The sequence below is a fragment of the Tenebrio molitor genome, chromosome 1, assembly GCF_963966145.1.
Source record: "Tenebrio molitor chromosome 1, icTenMoli1.1, whole genome shotgun sequence".
Taxonomy (NCBI): Eukaryota; Metazoa; Arthropoda; class Insecta; order Coleoptera; family Tenebrionidae; genus Tenebrio; species Tenebrio molitor.
The window spans coordinates 17,413,577-17,437,001 of NC_091046.1; the positions used below are offsets into that span (position 1 = coordinate 17,413,577).

Genomic DNA, 23,425 nt, shown 5'->3' on the forward strand with positions numbered 1-23,425 from the left:
TTCCGAATTTTAACTGCACATTTCAACAAGACAATTGTTCAGTGCATACAGCACATAGGGTAGCAGAGTGGTTCAGGAATAATAACATAAACGTTCTTGATTGGCCGAGTCGCAGTCCAGATTTGAACCCTATAGAAAACATGTGGGGACTTTTGGTTCGTAATTTGCAACAGGGACGACAAGTCTTTCGGAATAGGGCAGAACTTTTGACTGCGATTACTAATGCATGGCAATCATTACCTAGGGATTATCACCGAGATTTATGCCTCTCCATGTCGCGTCGTGTAAGGCGAGTTATAGATGCGAATGGAGCCATGACAAAGTATTAATTTTAAACTTCACTCATTTTAGCTTTTGATTTAGTTATTTAAATAAAAATAAATGTTCCATTTCCTTGTCTTTGCCTTAATGTCTTTCGTTTTATTTTTTTTTAAACTACGGCATACTCGTATAATTTCCACGGTTCTCTCGTTTGGTACTTTAATCCAAAAATAGTCGCAAGTCTGCCTCTAGTTCCACTAGCGGTCGTATGGTGATTGTGTAAGAGTGGAACTTGTCCTTTGTATTCACAAAATTTGAACCGATGGACTGAATGACAGATTGTCAAAATGACAATAATGATAAAAAGCGAGGTTATTGGTGCTTAAGGGTAGTTTACACTTTATGTCAGTGCCCTGAAAGTGACGGACGAAATTTTTTGGCCGCAATAGTACCTTGTTTCTCTTGTTCCCCTTTGTGCTTTCTTTCCGTTTTCCCTTTTTTTTGTCCATCTACCTTTTTCTTTATCCTTTGTCCATTTCCGTTGTCTCCTTTTCCTCCATCCCATCTTCCTGCCTCTACTGAAAAACCTCTAGTCTCCTCCTTTCTTCATTCCATCCAAGGTTGGTAGAACTGACTAATTTGTATAATAGGTTGCCTCGTTGAAAATTGCGGGGCGGGGGGGAAAGTAACTCGTGACGTAAAATCAACCCAGAAATTTTGGGTGTTCGAATAGAACCTAAGGTTTATAAGCTCCGTGGAGTTTATTGGGTGGCTTTTTGGGATTTATTCTAGCGAAGGAACACCTAATGCATGATCGACAGACTCTGTAGTAAAAGTTTAGTACACTGTGACGTCACGAGTAACTTTTGCGGGGGGAAAAAATTCAGACTATTGCTTTAAATGGAAACGAGGCAACCTATTATACAAATTAGTCAGTTGTACCAACCTTGATTCCATCTCATCTGTACCCCCTCTATGGTTATTTTCATGTACCCAACTTTTGGATCTTTCCCTTGTCTTTTTTCTTCTCTGGCGATGGCTCGTATTTTTTTCTGTATTTCTCTTTCCTTCTTTGCGAGGTAGTTGTCAATAAATATTTTCTCTGTTGCCCTATTTCCTCTCAATTTTCCTTTCTGCTTCATTACCTTTTCTTTCCCACTCCACTCTTCCATTTGCACTAGTATTTGGTCCTTGTTTATGTTGTAGCAATCTTTAACTTTCCCCTATGTTTTCTTTTATAAACTTTTCTACTTCCTCTCTGCTCTGCTGCTTGCTACTTCCCTCGCTTCTCCATCCCGTTATTACTATGTTATTTTTTCTTCTTCTTCTTTCTTCATTCTCCATTTTCGTTTTCAACCGTGCTACTCTCTCAGACATGCTGTTTTTCTCTTCCTTCCATTTCTTTTCTTTATTATTAAATTCTTCCCTTAGTTGTTCTATTTCTCTCTTGACTTCTTGATTCTCTTTTCTCAGCTTCTTTTATTTCCTCTGTAATTTCCCTTTTCACTTCCTCCAGCTTTTCCAATATCTTTTCCATTTCCCTGCCTGATTTCTTCTCCACTTCCGGTGACCTTGCGGTTTTATTTACTTGCCCCAAATACCTCCTCCTCCTCCTCCTCCTCTTCTTGTCTTCCTGTCTTTCCTTTTCTAGTTCTTTTCCTTTTTTCTTGTCTTCCTGGGACGCCTCCACCCTTCCTTGGCTAAAAGAACGGTTTCTGCCTCCCTCGCTCATAGGCTTGCTCTTTACTTCCTAGATGTCGCTGTTTTCCGTTTGTTTAACACTTCTCTTCTTTTGGGTGTTTTCTTCCTCCCCACACCGTTCAGCCTCTTCCTACCTTGCTTCGATAAATTCTCCTCTCCTTTGTAGTTGGTCTCTCTAATTTTCTCTGCCTTTATCTCCTTTTCCGCTTCACTCTCTTTAGCTCACTTTTTACCACGTGTTGCTCACTCCGTCGGTAATACAGGACTGTGATGTTTATGTCAACCAATCTCTCGCTGGACAAACTATACCACTCGTTAAAACCTACAGAAAATTGAACTCGTGCTACGCACTCGGTCAATTTTCATCGGTTTTAACACACCAATGATAGTCATAACACTAGTCATACGGGGTCATTATAAATGATTGTACCAACGTAGGTGGCTGTGCGCTATGCTTAGGTGCGCCGCTACGCCCACTAGTTGTTACAGTTGGTTACAAAAAAAAAAAACGGGAAACGAAAATTTTCCTAATGTAAATTTCGTTTTCTCCATTTGCCAATTAATTGTCTGCTTGATAATACCTGTCAAATAATTTTTAAAAATGTCATTGAATTTTGACCATAATTCTAACCTATCTCACGTAAGAAGGTTTCACACTATGGAAAAATTGTAAAAACATGTCAATTTTATTCTGATAGTTCCTGCTTTTTTGGCAACCAACTGTACAAACATTTATAATGACCCCGTATTATCCCCGATAATAAATTTTGGTATTATTCAAAAAAATGTTTTCATTATTCCTGAAAGAATGTTCAAACATTGTATTGTTAAGAATCCTGTGTCATTAAATATGCAGGTTCAAATCTATATGCATTAGAATATTAAAATCACAGGATCTTCAGACTATTTGTGCAAATCACGTGCATTCAATTTTCCGCTATACGAGTACTTCCATTCCATATAAGGGCTGAAATGCCATGTACAGTTTAAGCAGAAAAGTTGAGTAGATACGCCACTGATGACACGTTAGGAAGAGTAGTAAGATTAAAAAGTTATCGAGTACCTACAACGCAAAAAAGGTACAAGAAGTTTTTAGTTTTCATTCATAATATGCTTATACGTTTTTGCGGCTCTGTGTATTTAAAGTGTCTTTTAGGCTATTTCATTCATTGGGCTATTCATGTTTCGATTTATTAAAGCTTCCAGAAGGGTCTCGTTCGGGATGGAATTGAACTTTATTTAAAATGTTTAACCACTTTTTCGGTTTCTTCACTTATTGAAGGTAGGTAAACTTCGTCCAGCGAGAGATTGGGAGATTTTAAATTGTATTAAATTAACCCAACATTACAAAATGCACTAGAATACTATCCATTACTAAACTCCCGCACTGTCAAAATGTTTGCAAGTTGCCGCACTGCCGTTCTGAGACTAGTAATTTTTACTTTAACGTTGGCGTTAAAATTTCAAATTGCAAATTTGAAGTTAAGTTTAATAAATTCGCTTTCTTCGTAGCTTTCTTTCATTCAAAGTATTACTTACACGAAATGGCTGAACAAGAAGAAGATATGAAATGTAAAAGAATACTGTTAACGGCCAGAGAGAAGCAGGGTATTGTTAATTATTGTTTGGAAAGAAGAGAATTAACTCCATTAACATAACTAAACTTTCCTTGTTGACGTTTTTATAACTAGATTTTGTGTACAGGCAACTGAAAAGGTATCTCCACACACTCCAAAAAAAAATCAAAAATTTGACACTGACAGTGCGGGAGTTTAATAAACGGATAGTACATTAATTAGAGCATAATTTCAGGGCAAAAATGTTACTGCTTGAAGGATATATTTCAAATTTTACGTGCGCTAGGTGTTACTTTCCCTACGTAGAATTTAGTGATTTTTATGTCAACCAATCTCTCGCTGGACAAACTATACTATGGTTTACTGTTTTATAAATTTGGTTGTAGGTCGCAAAATTTTATGGTACTTTAAGTTAAAGATCTTGCGGGGCTTATAAATCCTACTTTACCAGTATAGTATATTTTTTCCTGGCAGGCGGTTGCGCAAGCCATTTACAGAATCCTGCAATGAAATGTGACCTCCCTATTGGTTAGTTTATTTCACTAACCAATAGGGAGGTCATTTATTTTTTGTGACATGACCGTCCAATGTGACCGAGAAATGACCAGTCACTTATTGGTCATTTATAGAATAACTTTAGAGTGACGTCAATTTATTAGTCTCATCAAGACCTTTAATTCGATATATGAATTATATGATTTGCTAGGGTTAAGACATTCGAAAACCCATATTAATAAACACAACAGAAAAATAAAAAATATCCAAACTGTGATACGAATATGAGAATTATGAATAATTTTAATTATAAATGTGTTTTATAAATAGAACTAAACAGTAAAACACAATTAACAAACCTGTAATACCAAAAACAAAAAAATATAATGTTATATTGCCCATTGGGCGCACATTCATAAATGTCCGATAAATGACCATGACCAGTCATTTATTGGACTGACATTTAAATGACCGACAACACTATTAAGTAGTAGGTAATCAGTTAACATAAAGTACGTAGAAACGTTACACTACAACATTTTCGAAAAGTTGACATAACTACGAAGTTTTGCTGTCCTAGTTTTTCATGAATTCGATAGTATTTTTCTACCTACCTCTAACTATTCGTCAAAATCTTTGGTTTATGCATGATGGCGCTTCCGCCAAGAGGTGGACCGACTGCGTGGCCTGCTCACCTGACCTAAATAGTTGCGATTATTATCTATGGAGGTACATGAAAACTAAGGTGTATCGAACTCAAGTAGAAAACCAAGAGGAACTACTAGAAAGAATTATGGTTACCGCAGAAGAAATTCGACAAAATACTGAAGAGTTTCTGCATCTTTGCGCAGACGAGTGGAAGCATGCATTAGAGAAAATGGTGGCCACTTTAAACACTTGCTTTGATTTCTTTTTATTTATTTCTTTTTGATTAATAGTAGTTTATTTGACGAGTTTGTGTGTAAATTGGGCAATTACACACGAACGAGTTGAATACAACGTTTTTTTGTTCGACGAGCCCCTTAATGGCTCCAAATCGCTTAAAACCTTTAAAATTAGCTTGACGTTTCGTTTTGACAAGTTGTGGCATTTATCAAAATCCGTTCACATAGGAGAAAATTCTCAAATTCTGACAGTGTCGAACGAAAAAATAATTAATAACAATTTTAATAAAACTGTGTGTTTTTGGATCTTTTTTTATTTTGATAGGCGTTCTACGCTGTGGATCTCTTCCCGCATATCTTTATGACAGGAAACTATTTTTTTATACAACTGACATTAAAAGTGACGTTTTTAGTGGAAGCTAATTTGATTAAGAATTGCTCTTTATAACTTACCGTGTTAAAAGTATTTTTAACACTAGTAAAAAAAAAACTTTTAACACTAGTTATTTTTTATTTATTTATAAATGTTAAAGTGGCTCTATTTGCCGCTTTTTCATTATCTGCGGGAAATCTGTCGTCGATATCGGAATCGTTAACGTCGTTTTCTTTGCATTCCATGTTTACGAATGCAATAATGTGGAATTGAAAGTGTTTTACAAAACGTAATGAAAACTTTTTTGACGTTTCTAATAAACAAATGTCAATACAAGACTAGCTACGAGTACCTGATTTTTGCCGCAGAAATTAAAATAAACATCAAAAATACGACTGCGTTTTTAAATGCAATGCAAACCAGTTGTATAAAAAATAGATGTACTCGTATGATGGACGTGTTAAAAGTGATTTTATTTTGTTCGTGGGGTTGGTCAACTCGCTGCGCTCGTTTCCCAATCTACCCCACTTGCAAAACAAAATCTCACTTTTAACACTTACATCATAAATAACTATTAAGTTCAAAATGAATATTAAATAGTTATTTGTGTATTAAGAGCGCAAAGTGATACCTTGTTGATAGAGATTTTCTCGAAATCGACAATGTACATTTGCGCTCGCAACTTTGATTAAAGTAACGCTTAAGGTATAAGATTATATGGCCCTTTAAAAGTGTTTGACCGGAGATAAACGTTCCTTTTGTCGCAATTGCAGTAGGCGGTCAGCCCAACCATAAATCATGCTTCAAGCAATTCTCTATTGTGAATTCCAGAGCCGGCCTCAAAACAAATGGGTACCGACGAAAATATATTTATTTATTAAATATACAATACTATTACAAATCATCTTTACTGTTTTCAAAACACAAAGAACTAAAGGGAATTTCGTTACAATAACAAAATTTACAATAAACATCAAAAACATGTTCTTTCACAACTTTTTAATCCCTGCCCTGAACGAAGGAAAAGGGATGCAGCTGCACGAGCCGAGACAACCATCTTAACGCCAATATTGGTTTCCATTATTGGGATAGTTTTAGTGCTGCCATTAAAACTATCCCTTTACTACACATTATTTTATTTGGAGCAAATCAATGTACCTAATACTTTATTAAAATCAGAAACTAATTATTCACAATATTGACATTAAAAGTACAATAATTACAGTTTTTGAAAAGTAATCCATGCTTTGGAAGTGTGTATTCTGGTTCTTTTGCTACACTTACAATTTCGGGAGGTGTATACACGGAAACGCTTCCTCAGCAGTTTCCCTTCATTCTACAGGCTTTTGAGCAATGTTTCTTTGTAAAAACACAAAGAACACCGAGATAAACTGACACAACAATTCTTTCTGTTTATTCGTTGTCACTAATTACAATAATCACTGGACATCTGGATGATGAAATATGTACGTTCAAGCTGGCAACGATATTACCGTTTCCGTAAACTTAATTGAAATCAACCTAACCTAACACGAAAGCCATCAATTTATATTAGGGAATTTTGTTTGTTCTGTAGCTACTACCAACAATGTTGCCAGATATCATAGCCACCCCTTATCCACATTCATCGAGAATCGATTTATATGCCATACGTTTTCAACGTTTTTGTTTTTCACAGTCATAGTTGCCCATACATTTTTTGAATCATATGGTATTTTTAGAGAGTTTTTAATGTCTCTTTTGAGTTTACAAGATAAATAAGAAAAGATTACACTTCGTTAAAAATAATATTTTTCTAATTAATGTAAAATGTCGAATTTTATGTTGTCGTTTTGAATGTCAAAATGACGTTCTTTTTTGCACTAATGCGTATTGATTGTCACTTTTTTGCATTAATGCGAAAAAAAAGTGTCAAATTCAATTAAGAATAATTAAGTGGATGATTTATTATACCGAGTGACTATAAATGATTCAAGGAAAGTAGTGGATTGGCAACACTGATGCAGTTGGTAGTGCAAGTCTTCTCGTGCATCATCTGTCAATCATTTCTATTTAGGTTAGGTTAAGTCACGAAGTACATTGTCGATTTAGATTTTTTTGACGTTTGTTTCAATTTTAAAAATTACGTGTGTCATGCCAACGATGTTGCCAACTAAAGATTTCAAATGTGTTACCAACATAACAAAATAATTTTCAATCATTTATAGTCGGTATATACCGAGTGACTATGTACTTCGTGACTTAACCTAACCTAAATAGAAATGAGTGACAGAAGATGCACGAGAAGACTTGCACTACCAACTCCGTCAGTGTTGCCAATCCACTATTTTCTTTCAATCATTTATAGTCACTCGGTATTTACAGTACAATTATGTAAATGTGAAATATGGAAACCTTCTGTTAATGATGATGACAAGTTAAGTTCGTTTGAAATTTGATTGTTTGACGATACAGCAGACATCTCATGATAACTATCAACCGATAAGTAATTATTTTTCTCTGGGATTTGACCACTTGAAGACGTAGCATCATGTGTTTTCAATTTTTTGAAAGATAAGGCTTTACTGGTAGTGTTGTCTTTGCCTAAAATCATTTGAGCGATCTTCTTCTTATTTTGTATTGATGCGTCAACGTAACCCTCGGCAACATTGGTCGATTTCCACCCCCCAAGACGTTTCAAAATCGACGTATCTGCTCCGGATTCAGCTAATAATGTAGCCGAACTACGGCGGAAGGCGTGACCGGTGTATTCTTCGGGATTCTTCAAACCAAGGAAAGTGGCTATTTGTTTTGGAGCGCCGCCAATAGTATTTATTCCAACAGGGTGGGCAATGCATTTTCCAAGTCTATAACCAACAAAAAATCTCTGGTGCCGTGTATTTTTAGATCGCAATGAAGAATATCTTCGAAAGACTTCTAATAAATTTAATCCACTAACATTTCCCGGAGTTATGGTAAATTCTCGTGGTACTTTTGTTTTAGTTTCAAGGATCTGAATCTTCAGGAATTCTCCCATATCTTCTATGTCTTTTATAGACAACTGAAGTAGTTCTTGCCTACGGCAGGCTCCTGATATACCGACAATTAATAAAACCTGAAAAAGATGATTATTTTGTAATGTAATTCTTCTCTAATAATTTTTTTCTTGTACCTTTAACATTAAATATGTTTCATCGTTGGCTTCTTTTAAAAATGCATGGACTTCATCCTTGGTAAAAACCTTCGATTTCTTCCCGCGATAGCCTTGACTCTGTCTCTTCAAGAATGCAATCAAATTGTTGAATTTGCTAATATCTACCTTTTTATTCAAATAAATGGTTGTTCTTAGTTTTGAATACTCGTTCCACATTGTTGATGGTTTCAGCAATTTAGACCTTTGCATGAAATAAGCTAACATTACTTTTTCGGATATGCATTCCAACTTCCTCAAACCCAACCACTGGTCGAAGCGTTGATAACTTAACTCATAAACAGCTCGCGACTTCGCTGGTAACAAGGTCGAAATAGCAGCTTCCGCTGCAGCTTCAATATCTGCACCCACACTTTCTTCGGAATCACTCATTTGAAGGACCAAATTGATACCAAATTGTAATTTTGTGGATTTTTTTTCTGTTTACATATTGTCATAGTAAAGCGAAACATAAATTCCTTGACAAATTCAATGGTAGAATGATTTAATTAGGTACTTACTAAAATTTAAATATTTCTTGTTTTTGTTAACAATTTTATGAGGAATTAGAAAAAATCTTGTATGTGTGTATGTTATTTGCAAAACCGAGTGTTTTTCGCATTCGACGTGTTGCCCAACTCACTTCGTTCGTTGGGACAATTTTCACGTCTCATGCGAAAAACACTCTCATTTTGCAACTAACTACATAAATAGCTATTCCCTATCATTTATTAAAGTATTTTAATGTTCAAGAAAGAATAGATTGTAACTGAATAACGTGTACATCCATAATTAATTCATTCTATTAAAAATAGTCACGTATTGATAGATATTAATACATAATTAATATTTCTGCTATCCGTAAATATCAAATAGTAATTTATCAGTTTGGCTTATTTTGTCACTAAACCTTTTATTACTTGTAATAATGTTTAAAACTTTTTGTAGAAATCACACTAGTTTTCGTAATAAATTAGTTGTTATTTAAAACTGGTTTTTATTATCATTTTGATTGAAAGTAGATATGAGATATTGATGTTAATATTAGTGGATCACTGAAATCCAACGTAAATTATATGTTCAATTTACTTATTAATCAGTTAATCACAGAACTGTCAGATATTGAGAAGGGTCTGGGTAAAGCACAAGAAAAGAAAAAAGTAATAATAGCGGAAAGCTTGACTGGCTTAAAAGTCATGTGAAACTTGTGGACTAAGATGACGCTGTCCGACCTTCGGAGAAAAGAATAATTCTTATCGGCACGGCGCCTTCTATGAACAAAGCAACAGCGAAACGAAATAAACAATGAAGAGTATACCAAGTCGCCTGTAAAAAGACATTGCTAAATAATAGAGCTCAGTCGAAATCACAATGGCACCATGGGAAGCCACTCGATGTAGGTGTGTAGGACAAAACGTTACACAAAGCACCGCAGGTAGATGGATCTTTAAAGAACAACTAACTCTGCCTGCCTGTCTTTGATTACCTCCTCGTAAACACTTGAGACCAACGTGTGGCGATTGGCAAGTGCCTTAGTGCCTATGAACTGCCTATGAATTTTTTAACGTTTGCTTACTGGTGCATAAACATTCGAATTATATGGAACTGTGCCTATTTCTTGCAAATGAACAAACATAAAAAATAGCTATTGGTGTCATCATACACAAATAAAAAAAAAACTTCCGTGTAGTCTATATATGGAACGAAATTCAAACATAAAATTGTGAGTTTAAAGAAAACAATTTATAGATATTATTTTTATAGCGATTTTAACACGGTTTTTAAAACTGTTATAAGTCTGCTATATTTATGTCAAAGAACAGAAAATTTCCATTACGATTCGTTTGACAAATCTTCCTCTGATCTTCAAAAAAATAGTTTGAAATTTTTACTTCTACGGCGTGATCAAGAATGATTGAGTCTGTTGGTAACAATGAAATTTGGCAAATGTGAAATTTACCATGAAAGTTTCATTCTTGTAATAGCATAAACATAAACGACATAACCAAAAATGTTTTTAACGTCGTCTCAAGTTAAAAAATCCGGTCAGTACCAATTATGAGACAAAAAATGAAAAAACACCAACACTTTTCAATTGTTTCATTGCCAACAGACTCAGTCATTGTTGATCACGCTGTATAATACCGTGCGATCGAATAAAAAAAAAATCTGAGTAGGCGAAAATGGTGGTTTGAACCAATCAAAGCATCAGAATAGCACAATCCAGGTAACTCGATTTTTTTTTATTCGATCGCACATTAGTTATTTACTACGGCGGCCAAAAAATTTTAGCCGTCATTTTCTGTCATTTCAAAAAAAGAAAATTGTAATCTATGCTTTATTGTCATTATGATTATAAGTGGCATTTTTTGGGTGGTAAATTTCAAAACTTGAAATTATTTTGTCATTTTCTACTACACAGGTTATCTATGTACAGTTCCGGAATTAAAACCTCGGGCACTATTTTTCTGTCACTTCAAAAAAATCTCTGTAAAGCACCTTCTACTGTCATCATGACTGACATTCAAAAATTAAACTTTTCTGTGTCAGTCACCCAATCAATTTTGAATTTTGAGATTTCAGTTAGTTGCAATGAGTGTAATTAAATCATCGCTTTGATATGTTGCGTACCCGTTATTATGCCACAAATGACAATTTTTGAATGCCAAAAAGACAAAAACATGACAAGAGTAAAAAATAAGGTTATTAACGTAAAGGTTGTTTTAGACTTTATATCATGACATTGACAATAGTGCCCGAAATTTTAATTCCGCAACTGTACCTACTACTGCTCTATTTTTGTTCATTCATGTCGGATTTTTGGAATACATACATTTGAGCTTTAAGTAGTTTAAATTGATTCGCAGAATAACAATATGCATTATGCATGTCAAAATGACAAGAATCGAAAGTGGGGTTACGGTTCCTAAAAGTTTATTTACACGATGATTTTTTTGGCGACCATAGTACGGGAGGTAAATTTTCCGAGGCGACAACTAGTTTCGGCCACGATGGCGCAGCCGAGTGGCTGATTAGTTGGAGCGCCGGAAAATACCTCCCGTACGACATTTGTATTCGACTATACATACATATGTATATTGACCTCCAACTCGGAAATAATGGAATTGACAGTAACCAATTCATTCCTGGATTGTTCTCAATAGTGGAGCATTGTAACATTAATGTTTATAATAATTGTAATTTTACAAAATGACATCCGTGCTGTCAGTGTCGTTTTTAATATGTTGTTGCAGATTGTACATACACATTCATTACCAGTATTCAGAGTATAAGAAAATCCTAGTTAAAAAAATGTCAAACAAGAAATTGAGGTTATGGTAAAAGAAAATTTATATTTCGTGAAACATCAACAACAAACAATAAAACTCAATCTTCAACCTGGTGTAAAACATGGTTAAACTAAGTCATCCTCGGAATCTGAATCAGACTACATATTTGCTTAGCTTTGTCGGAAATCATAGATAATAATTTGAATTTGCCGCGTGAAGGTAAATTACCAAATCAGGAAATTCAAAATTACTAAACTGAAACAGTAAGTGATGCCAACATACTGTCATACTGACAGCACGGATGTCATTGAAAACGACTATATGTTAATAATGTTGCCAAATTATTAAAATGTCATGTACTTCCTGGTAAAAACGAATAATCTCTACAGGTGAATACAAGATATTGAGATTGTAGAACGATCCAGTTGCACTTTGGCACCAACAGTTAGTACTGGATAAAGTAGGTATACTCTGTCCATTCGTAGATTGCTTGACATAAATGTTACTAAAAATGTCCACTCTACGCTACAACAAATAGATCCGGCGCGAAATTTAAAAAAATGAAAAGAGCAGGTTTACACGTGATGTTTTATTATTATTCTGCATGTTTACACTTAGGAAAGACCAAAGAAAACTTCAGTATAATAGGAGTAATATATTAGGTTTTATTACAAGTATGCAGGCAGAAATTTGAAAATTTGAATTTGGCGCCGAGTCCGGTTCCCTGACTTTAGAATTTTCTAGACTGTGTTTCTCGATGTAAAGAGTCTGCGCAAAGAACGGGTGTGTAACCGACCACTTGTATTTTCTTAAACTAATTATTCTGTCGCGAGCAAAAAATTCTGGTCGTCAATGTCATTTCAAAATTTGGTTCGATTGTCACAAATTAATAGTATTTTACAGTAGAAGTCCGTTAGGATAGCCTTTACTGCCGAGCCAGAAATTTTGTGAGACGAGCTCGCAGAGCGAGTCGAATAATACTGGCGAGGTTGTAAAGGCCCTAACGGACGTGTATTGTACAATAGTTTTTGTAATATCTCTACGATTCGTTCAAAATTATCTTTTTGAAACACATTTTTTTCAACGCCATCGAAAAAACCGAATGATTAATAAGTGTGCGGAGGACGTCGTCATGTCAACCGGTGTTTGTGAAAAAAAATTGTTTCAATGTTGTTTGTCAGATTTGTTCAACGCTTAACTTTCCGTTGAAAATAAGTGACTGAAATCAATAAAAAATCGCAATCAAGATGTTCTCGATGTCCGGAAGTGAGGTCATCGTTATTGCCTGCAAAATCGCGCTTGTGTTAGTGAAGCATCATCTTCAATCTTGTCTCCATTTGCTGCTGTTTGTCAGGTTTGTTCAACACTTAACTTTCCGTTGAAAATAAACGACTGAAATGAATAAAAAATCGCGATCAAGATATTCCCGATGTCCGGATGGCCGCAGAGCAAGTGAAGTCATCGTTATTCCCTGCAAAATCGCGCTTGTGTTGGTATTAAAATTCTGAAGCATCATCTTCGATCTCGTCTACATCTGCTAGTGGCATACGGATTTCGATTAATTCAAGGTGTGTCCCATAACATTAAACATTAATTATTGTACCAATTGTAAAAAAAGTTGAAAAATAAAGTTTAGATTTACGTTGCTATAGTTATTTAGTCATTTATAACGGCCGCTCCCGCTCATAACGGACACCTATAACGGACTCCGGCCGTTATGAGGTTGTTTACATGGTGACAAACAGTCCGGAAAGCCACCTTTAACAACTAGATATTACAAAAACATTTTTCCCTGCCTGATTATGTCCATGTCAACAAAATGTCAAAAAATTAATTAACTACTGTCAATTAATGTCATACAACATGATGATAGGTTATGATATTTACGACCGTGTTACAATGAAGCATTTTCCATTGCGTCAAAGCATGATTTTGACGACCAGTTTTTTTTGCTCGCGACAGTACTATGCTGGCCAAAAAATTTTGGCCGTCATTGTCTGTCAATTCAAAAAAAAAAAATTGTAATCCGTACTTTATTGTCATCATGATTACCGTCTTGATTATGAACGTTATTTTTTGGGTGGTAAATTTCAAAACTCAAAATTATTTTGTCATTTCTACTACACAGAACGTTTGCCTCAGGTTATCTAGGTACGATTGCTCTAATTTTGTTCATTCATGTCGGATTTTTGGAATATCTGAGCCTCAAACAGTTTAAATTAATTATCAAAATGACAAGAATCGAAAGTGGGGTTACGATTCCTAAAGGTTTATTTACACTTTACTTGAATGTCAAGAAAGTGACGGCCAAAAAATTTTGGCCGCCATAGTAAAGTTCATTCACGTTGGATTTTCCCTGTCGAATTGTTGTCATGTTGCAAACCTGCACCTCCTTTTCTAGTAATTTTCACATTATCGTGTTAGATCGATTTGACGTTTTTAATTTGAATGTTAGTTTGACGTGTCAAATAAAGTTACAGATTTCTTCATAAAATTCTATTCCTCTCCTATTCCTGGTTAATTTTACCATGGCGGAAAGAAAAATGAAGGTATAAAACCTCCTTAATAAATAACAGGTAATTTGAAAATTGCGTTTATTAAATGTAGTCAAGAACTGAAATAGTGAAATATGCCTATCCCAACCTAACCTCTGCAGTCTACGCATGACATAGTTACTTTATCAGCCCGTATTGGCGACATACACAGCTAACATATTATTGAAGTACAAATCATACTGCCAAAAAATTAAATAATTTGACCTTGACGAGGAAAATCCAACGTGAATGAACTTTACATATTAAAATCAAAGACTATAAGAACATTTAATTTTCCTCACCTACAATTAATACAGGGTATTTCACGAGTGATAATGTCCCAGACAGAATTAATGCAACCCACAATACATTTTCGAATTTCCTCAAAAAGCTGGATACTGAAATTAAAATATCCAGCTTTTTTCGGAAATGGGTAAACACAAACAAGAGATTATTTAATATTTAATGCATGAACAAAATTTACCTCTGTATCATTTTCGATGTTTGTATGTCAGTTAAAATGTTCATTATATTAGATTTTTGAGGCACGCACTCACTTCACAAATACAAAAAAATCAACAAAAAATCGCAACGGAACAGATCAAAACAGCAATAAGATCAAAACTAATAATTTTTTTCTACAACCGTCAAAAAACGTGACATTTATGTATCATTATCAAGTCGCAAAGTATGTCATTTTTTGATAGATCAAAAATAGTTGTCAAAAACTTTCCTTGGATGTTATAATTTTTTTTTTCTACTTTGCGTTCGTACTGATGCTATTACGATACTGTTTTGCGTATCGTAATAGGAAAAGGCGTGATATAATAATAATACTAAAAACAGTGAAATTTAATTTTTAATGTTGACGGATACTGTGGTGTCGCGGCAGACCGCAGACGTGACCTTGGGTGGAATCCTTCAACTTTAACGGTTTTAAATTTTGAATTATTTTTTTTTCATTGAAAAAGTGGCAAAGTAGAAAAAAGACTGTATGACATCTCGTTTATCAGGCATTTTATCGCACTTACTCCTTTAGGGCACTCCTCGCTACGCTCGTCGTGCTCTAAACCCGTGCGTGCGATAGAATGCTTCTAATAAGACTCGTATCATAATATACTATTTCAGTGTTTTTACGGTGACAAATTCCCTCATGTAATGAAAACAGTTGATATTGACTACAGTGTGAAAACAATTTGGAACACAACAGCTAAATTGTTGCAGGAAAAGTACCATGGTGAGTACAAACTAACCTTTAATTCGCTTTGTGAAGTTCCGAATCGGATTCCAAGTTTGTTAACTATGTATTTAATAATTGTACTTTTAGATAAATAAAGCTCTATCTTTGTTTTAATTGTTCATTCGGGAATTTGTCTAGATGAATATAACTCGACCTCTGAATAATACTTTTTGTAAAATCAACGCAAAACATTGTGCTTTTAGAATACACTTTTTCCGCTCTGCGCCCGAGGTGTAGTTTTTAGTTAGTGGCAGGTGTTTACGTGTTGATTTTGTGATTTAAGCTAAAATGTTGTGAAAATGGCGAGTTTATTTTCTAGTAGTGAATACTGTATATATTGTGTGTGTATGGTGTATGGTGAAACGTCGGAAGTGCTCCTCGAGCCTAAAGAATTTCCGTGCTACTTCTTCTTGTGGGGTACATGAAGAACTTGGTATATTCGGTCCCAGTTGGTACAATTGAAGTGGAACGGGTGGAAAATGCTGCCACAACAATTTGCAATAACAGCTGGAAAGAGTGGAAGAATCATTTCGTCGGCGCCTTCATTATTGTATTGACAATAACGGCGGTCATTTCGAACACTTCTTGTAATTGTTAGTGATTACTGATTACTCTAATTACTTCATGAGAATTTTTATGGATTAATACACTAATTTCATGAGACATTTTATCATAATTTTTAAAATATTTATCAATAATAGTAGTTTATTTAACGAGTTCGTGTGTAAATGGGGCTTTTTTTGGCATGAGTGGGCCAGTTTAAAACCCGAGTGAAAGGGAGCGTTTGAAAGGCCCACGAGCTTTTTTTCTATAAAATTGTTAATGAAGCCTTTCTACGATACTATGAAAGGATCCAGGTACATATTAGTTAATAATAATTTTACCAAAATCTTGTAAGAATAATAAAATTTTGTAATAAATAATAAATTCAATCTAGGGAAGGCGACGGGTTTATTTCATTAATATATTAAGTCCTTTCATTATTAAAATTAAAGTGCATGATGGCAGTTTTATTTTTAGACAATAGTAGTTTATTTAACGAGTTCGTGTGTAATTTGGGTTTTTTTTGGCATGAGTGGGTCAGTTTAAAACTCAAATGAAACGAGAGTTTTTAAGGTCTACGTGTGCCAAAAAAATCCCAAATTACACAAGACGAGTTGAATACAACGTTTTTTTGTTCAACAAGCCCCCCAAAGGCTCCAAATCCAAAATATGTTTTTGTTGAGATTTTGATGAATTTAAAAAAAGCTATATTTTAATCTGCATTTACTGGTGATATCATTTATCTATTAATAAACTCTTTGCATTTGTTTTTCATAGACTTTTAAGAAATAATACATACAGGTGTCCCAAAAATAGAGAAATAGAAGTAGAACAGATTACAGTAAACGTCAGAAAAATGTTAAAAAAATTCTATTGGACTTATTTACTAATTTGGCGGTCTGTGAAAGTGGCACTTAATAGGTCAATTATTTCGAAATATATGTATTAAATTGTCATGAAAACTACCTCGAATCGAACGTATTATCACAAAGTACAAGATCACTGACTACCAATATGTAATCCTGCATAATAGAGAATTTAGCAGCTTTAAAAATCGTAAAAATTATCTTAAATCCACTACGGCCACATTGCAAGGCAATGATGTACGAGTATATCTTTGTTTACATTGTATTATCGTTAATTGAATAATTGATTTTTTTTGTTTTTTTTTGTCTGAAAAAATTTTCCATATTTTTTCATGTACATTTAAACATCCTCGATAAGGGAGTAAGTAGTTAGTGCGCTAATTTTGGGACACCTGTATATGTACATACATACATATGTCTTTATGTGTGACGGCTATGTTAGTATTCAAACCAAATTAAAAGTTTGGGTTAACTGGCCTTCTAATTCTATTTATCTAGTGATAATGTCCTGCAATTATTTCTATACAATCGAACCCTTGTACAAAATTGCAAGTAGGTAGGTATCTTATGTCTGTGGGTTGAAAAGAAACAAACAGCCTTCAAACAATCATAAGAGTGTCATGAGTTCTGGTTTGTATGAACAAAATTTGCTATAAATTCTGAAAATGCGTGTAATTATTACCGCATATAATATTCAGTACACATCCCTGCTGACAACAAAAATAGGAGAACGTATTGAGGTGTGTAGCCTAGGAAGTGCAAAAAAACCTACATATTTGCGAAATAATATTATTCTCTTCAACTTAACCACCCTTCAACTTTATGCACACAGCGTTCATAACCTAATTTCAACGCTTCAGGAAAAAATGGATTTACTTGATTTCTAAAGCAGGTCTCCAGAGCATGGATCACTACTTCATTGAACATTAATTTTAGTCTTTTTAGAAATTTCTCGAGTTTTATGAAATTGGTAATAATCCGAAGGGGCCAAGACTAGAGGATAGGCCGTATTGCCGACAATTTTAAAACCAATTTTATAGATTTTTTTAAACCGCAAGTGATTTGTGAGCAGGTGCATTGTTTTGCAATAACACACAATTTTAGAAAGTTTTCCATCATGCGTTTCCACAGTTACCTATCGACACAGACAACATCGATGTTTTCTGTTGTTCGCGCAGTAATCGGTCTTCGAATTCTTTGTTCGTCTTTAACTTATTTTCTTTTACTTAAATGCTACAAGCCAGAAGATAATATTGATCTGCTAATATTGTTCACACGTCATCAAAACTTTCCTTGTCAGATAACCCCTTCAAAAGCATATAAAACTGATCACTGAACGGTGTTAGATTTTGTCAAAATTCAAATTTTCACCCTGCATAAATTTTTGGAAAAATCATAATTAGAAAATGACTGGGCTTTTTTATTTCAAACTTTGCACGTACACATATTAATATTTATACAGTTATTCTTCATTTCCATGGTAACGACATTGAGTTTCATTTACTAGGAATGACCAAGGCTAAATATTTATCAATAAACTCTCATATACAGGTTGTATCTGAAATACGTGTGTTAATTTTTACCAGTGGAAGAACTTGTCAATTCATGAAACTTTTCTCTATAATATTTTGCAAAATTCGCAAACATTTTCCAAGATTTTTTGCCTCCCAATTTTTACCAAACGAGTCGTTTCGTATGATTAACTAATTTCTATTTTTTTTGTAACCATGAGAATTTTAATTATGTATTTATTTTTTCTAAAATAATGTAACTTTTTTGACAATGCTCCATTTCCATCACAATAGAAAATTTTCGCCCTTACCCATAGGTGGGTATACATTTTGATGACTAATTTATTCCACATTTTAAATCAATTTGTAACGGTTTTTTGTAAAAAATTCAAATAGAAAAAACGTTTCATTTAAGAAGCTCTATTGCCTGTTAAAATTAACACACGCATTTTAGATACACCCTGTATGTAGTAAGTACATGTAGTAGGTCTTGGAAATATTTTCAGTCATTTGGTGCGATTCTGTTTTAAAATTTACCAATATTGCTATATAACAAGGTTGTAGTTGCTATGATATGAAGCTGTTGATTGGTTGGATTTATGCAAAATCAATATTGTTCAATAACAACATTGCTAAATTTTGAAACAGAATCGCACTATATATCTACTTGTTGTAGATATGTATATGGATGTAGTACATAATTATTCTAATAAAAAAATATCAAAGAGATATCAGTCACTCAGTGTAAAATCTGGGCTGTAGGATGGATGTTCCATTTTTACAAAGCCGCACTCGTCGATTACTTCATGGACTTGGCGATCTTTGTGGACTCTGTAATTATTGTCATGAAGCAGCATAATCTTTTGATCACAGTTGTGCGGCCTTTTTTGTTGAATGGCAGTTTCAACTTTCTGATTGTTTCTTCTCCTGTTATTATAGAGTTTTTTTCATTTATTCAATCAGTAAGATTCCTTCCATATCCCAAAACACCGATACCATCAGCTTTCCTAAGGAATTGTGCGTTCTTGCCTTTTTTGGCGGTAAAGATCGCTTTTAGACCCACTCCATCGATTCTTGTTTTGTCGGTGGATCCCAGTGATACACCCACGTTTCATCATCTGTTATAATTTTCGAAAAAAAGCTCTTCGTCGTCAGCCAAACTCCCAAGTTTTCTTAGCAAATGTGTTGCCGACACTGTTTTTCTTCAGGATTAAGCTATTTCGGAATCCAACGTGCTGATACCTTATTCATTTCTAATGCAATTTTTTTTATTCTAGTTCTTGCTTCAGTAGCTCTTTCGCATCTTGGGGTATTGTATCGACCAAAATTTTATCGTATCGGCGCATCCTTCCCTTACCATTAATCATCCTCTGGTCAATTTTTGGGTCCATTTAAAATGTTACACTAGGTACATCATATCATAAAGAAACAACTCTGAACAGTGGCATAGATAGCTTTTTGCTTTGGGGGGGGGGGTCCACGTACTTACTTTTGTATTAGGTATGAAAATTTGATTTTCAATGTAGGTGTCTACTTATAAAACTAGAGTATGTAATTATCCCAACACGGCTTAAAGGAACACATTTTAATTGTTTATACTCATGTTGAAAAAAAAACAAAAAAAATCTCAAAGAACAAATTCTAGCTTTCGAGATTTTTTAGATAAATGATCTAGCACGGCTTCAGCTGGAGGTACGAACTCTCTGTTAATGGATAATGCAGCCAAACCATTCAATCTTCGCTAAAATTAAGAGAGAAGTAGAATTATCAAAAATACTTTAAACACAATTACTACCTCTGACATTGTATTCCGAAGGTACATTTTGATTCGTTTCAACGCTGAAAATGATCGTTCTGCAGAAGCAGTAGATACAGGAAGCGTCGCAAGAATGGTATATAATTTCAGCATATTTGGATATATAATAGGGTTACATATTGCTAGTGCTTCCATGGCATTAGTTGGGACAATTTTCTCTTTGAAAATTTTGCCAAACCAAAGTTTTCTCTCAGCAATGATTATTTCTGGGTTGTCGTTGAAGTCTTCTGAATAAAATTTGATTAAATACTCGAAGTTGTTTTGGGATTCTTTGTCGAATTGTTGTTGTTCTTCGGGTGTCGAGCCTTCCTTATTTGGAAATAATGCCTGGAACCCTGCTAAGACTTCTTTATGGTCTATAAACCTTTTTTTCAATTCGCTCAGGAAGCGTTCGACATATGGAATGAAGAGAGTAACTCTGTAATAATCTTCTGGAGTATTTTGGTTCCCTGGATTGGATCTGTGTCTTTGATGAGCGGTGAGTCTTGGAATTACAATAAAAGCTGAAACTTCGTTTGCTAATAGAGTCGCTTGTTTAAATATTTCCTTAAACTCATCCTCTGCATTATTTCTCAATTTTTGCATTTCGGAAATTGTGCCTTCTGCTAATGATACGGCTTCTTTTAAATCTATACTTATCTTTTGTAAATGTTTGCTCAGTGGATACCCAAGAGCAAAAAGTTTGGCAGTAACAAATAAAGCAATAATGAACTTGCCTTGCGTAATCCCATTTACAAGAGATCTCGCTTCATTAGCAGTGACCCTATCTTTCCATTCTGAGACTTCAGAAAGCGCATCTACGACATAGACGTAAATTTCTTTAAAGTCACTTACGGAGTCAAATCTCTCAATCCATCGTGTAGTACACATTTTTTTTAGTGTCTTAATTTTAGGGATATTCTCTGCTTCTGCTAAAGCTTTATTTAACACATCTCGACGCTTTGGATATGAAAAGAAATTGTGGGCTTGACCGACAATACCTAAACAATTTCGAATTTCTGGCACCTCGCTAGCTTTTGAAACAGCTAAGTTGAGGCTATGAGCAGCGCAATGCACATACAATGCAGTTGGATGATTTTTCATCACGTGAGCCTGAACACCATTAAATTCACCAGACATTGCCGCTACTCCATCGTATCCTTGTCCACGTAAATACTTTTTGTCGATACCAAATTCGCGCAAATTATTCAAGATGACCTTTGCCAACCCTTCTCCGGTGACGTCTGCAGTTGGTACAAATTGTAAAAAGTGTTCTTTGATTTTCAGTGTGGTCAAGTCCACATATCTCACGCATAATGACACTTGTTCAACTCCCGAAATGTCAGCAGTTTCATCAGCCAAAACTGAAAAGCATTTAGCCGCATTCACTTCGGAAACCACACGCTCTAGAATCAATGCGTTACATGAGTCTATAATTTCGTTCTGGATGGTAGAACTCGTGTACTTGTTTCTCTCTCCAGGTCCCTCTAAAGCATTTTTCAGCAGTGCATCCCCTTTAGCTCTATAACGCAGTATAGCTCGGAAGTTGCCCTGATTTTTGTCAGTTGGCGCTGTGATGATTGAAATCTTGCCAGAATCACGATGACCGCGAAGTGCCATTTCCTGGACACCGCAAAGAATTACCGCGTCTATTATAGGCACAATTTTCTGCCTGTTCTCAAGGATTTTTTGAGTTCTGTCTGCAGACAGTTTATTTTCCACCGAAAGCAAATTGTTTTTATCGACATTTAGGAAATAATCTGCATCAGCAAGTGACTGCAAATGATACTGAGCATGTGAATGCTTTTCAAATGTGTCAATAGCTTTTTTCCAAGTATCAAACTTTTTCTTTCATAACGCACCCAAACTCTAAGAATTTATCCCTGCACCAGCCTTAGAAAATACAACGCAAAATTTGCAGTAGGCTCCATTTTCAACTTCCGAATAGGCCAGCCAATTCCATTTACTAAGCCAAGAGTACTGGAATTTAAGTTTTTTCTCTTTAGGTCCAGATTTAATAACCGGAAACGAATATGAAACGTCTGGACTCCAAATATTGTTTAAAACGGTAACTTTCTCTGCATGAGACAGAACTCTGTTACAAAATAGACTAATGTCGTTGATAGGGCCTGGATTTTCTTGTGTCTGAGAAAGGAACGCAGCAGTATTTTGATGTTCCATTTCAGTCGAACGGAAATTTGAATTGGATGTTGAGGGAGCAATTTCTATCTCTCGCTGCCTCAATACAGACTCGCAATTATTATCATCTGATGCTGTTTGTCTTGAAAAAAACTGTTCAATTGTCTGTGTTTTTTGCCGTTTTGGTTTTGACATATTCTAATTCTAACAGAAACCATCCGAAATTATTCGTGAACGAATGCAATATTAAATTTTTTTACCTTTTTTTTTCAACACAACACTAAATTATTTTTAAACTGAACTGAACTCAATCTTTTAACTAAATAGTAATTATGCACAAGGCACTGAAGGCGTCAGAGCCTGACCGGGCGAGAAAACTTGATTTACCCGGTACAGCATTGTCAGCTAAAATAAAACAGGTCAGTCGTATTAAAGAATAATTTGAATTTTTTTGTGGTAAATTTAATGTGTGGTGCCGACTCAATAGTATGAACGTTTTCTTAGGATTCTGTTATAACCCTGTTATGAGGTATTAATTAAAATATACTATTTTCAACTGAATAAAAAAAAATACAAATTTGACCATTTTTTTTGTCGTCTTGTTTTAATTAATACCTCCTAACAGGGTTATAACAGAATCATAAAAAAGTCCATATAATGAAAGGATACCGCACATTAAATACGAGGAGCTTCGAGCGTTCGGCTTGGCAGTGGGCCATCGCGAGAAACGCGTTAAAATTTGCCACTTTTTTTTCTCGTAAATTTACGAACGTTCGGGCGTTTCCTTTCAGGTGATGATATGGATAGTGGGACAACCACCCTCATTTTTTTTTTGTTCAAAATCCGTGGCACATCTGGTGATTTCTTTTTGTTAGAGGTGGCATAAGCAAAAGCAAAAGACGAGAAAATAAAATATGTACAGCCGTGATAAATTTATTTTGATCGTCAATGTCATGCTTGATGACTTCATGTATATACTGAAAAAATGTTATTCAGTTGTAAAAAAAAATATGGATGAGCTCTGGGGGGGGGGGGTCCGGACCCCCT

The 23,425-nt window shown here is 34.7% G+C and overlaps 1 protein-coding gene across 1 annotated transcript; it reads right to left on the reverse strand.

Annotated features, from left to right (window-relative positions):
- Positions 1 to 19,175: 19,175 nt before the first annotated feature.
- LOC138141605 (52 kDa repressor of the inhibitor of the protein kinase-like) lies at positions 19,176 to 21,859 on the reverse strand. The gene is made up of 2 exons (XM_069062341.1): positions 20,439 to 21,859; positions 19,176 to 19,371 (listed from the first exon to the last, which is right to left on the reverse strand). The coding sequence occupies exons 1-2, from the start codon at positions 21,857 to 21,859 to the stop codon at positions 19,176 to 19,178; spliced, it is 1,617 nt and encodes a 538-aa protein (XP_068918442.1).
- Positions 21,860 to 23,425: the final 1,566 nt, after the last annotated feature.

Coding starts and splice junctions, on each gene's coding strand:
- LOC138141605 (XM_069062341.1), bottom strand. CDS start 21,859: ATGGCACTTCGCGGTCATCGTGATTCTGGCAAGATTTCAATCATCACA. Junction 19,372..20,438: donor ATTGCTGAGAGAAAACTTTG/GTTTGGCAAAAT, acceptor CTATAATAACAG/GAGAAGAAACAATCAGAAAG.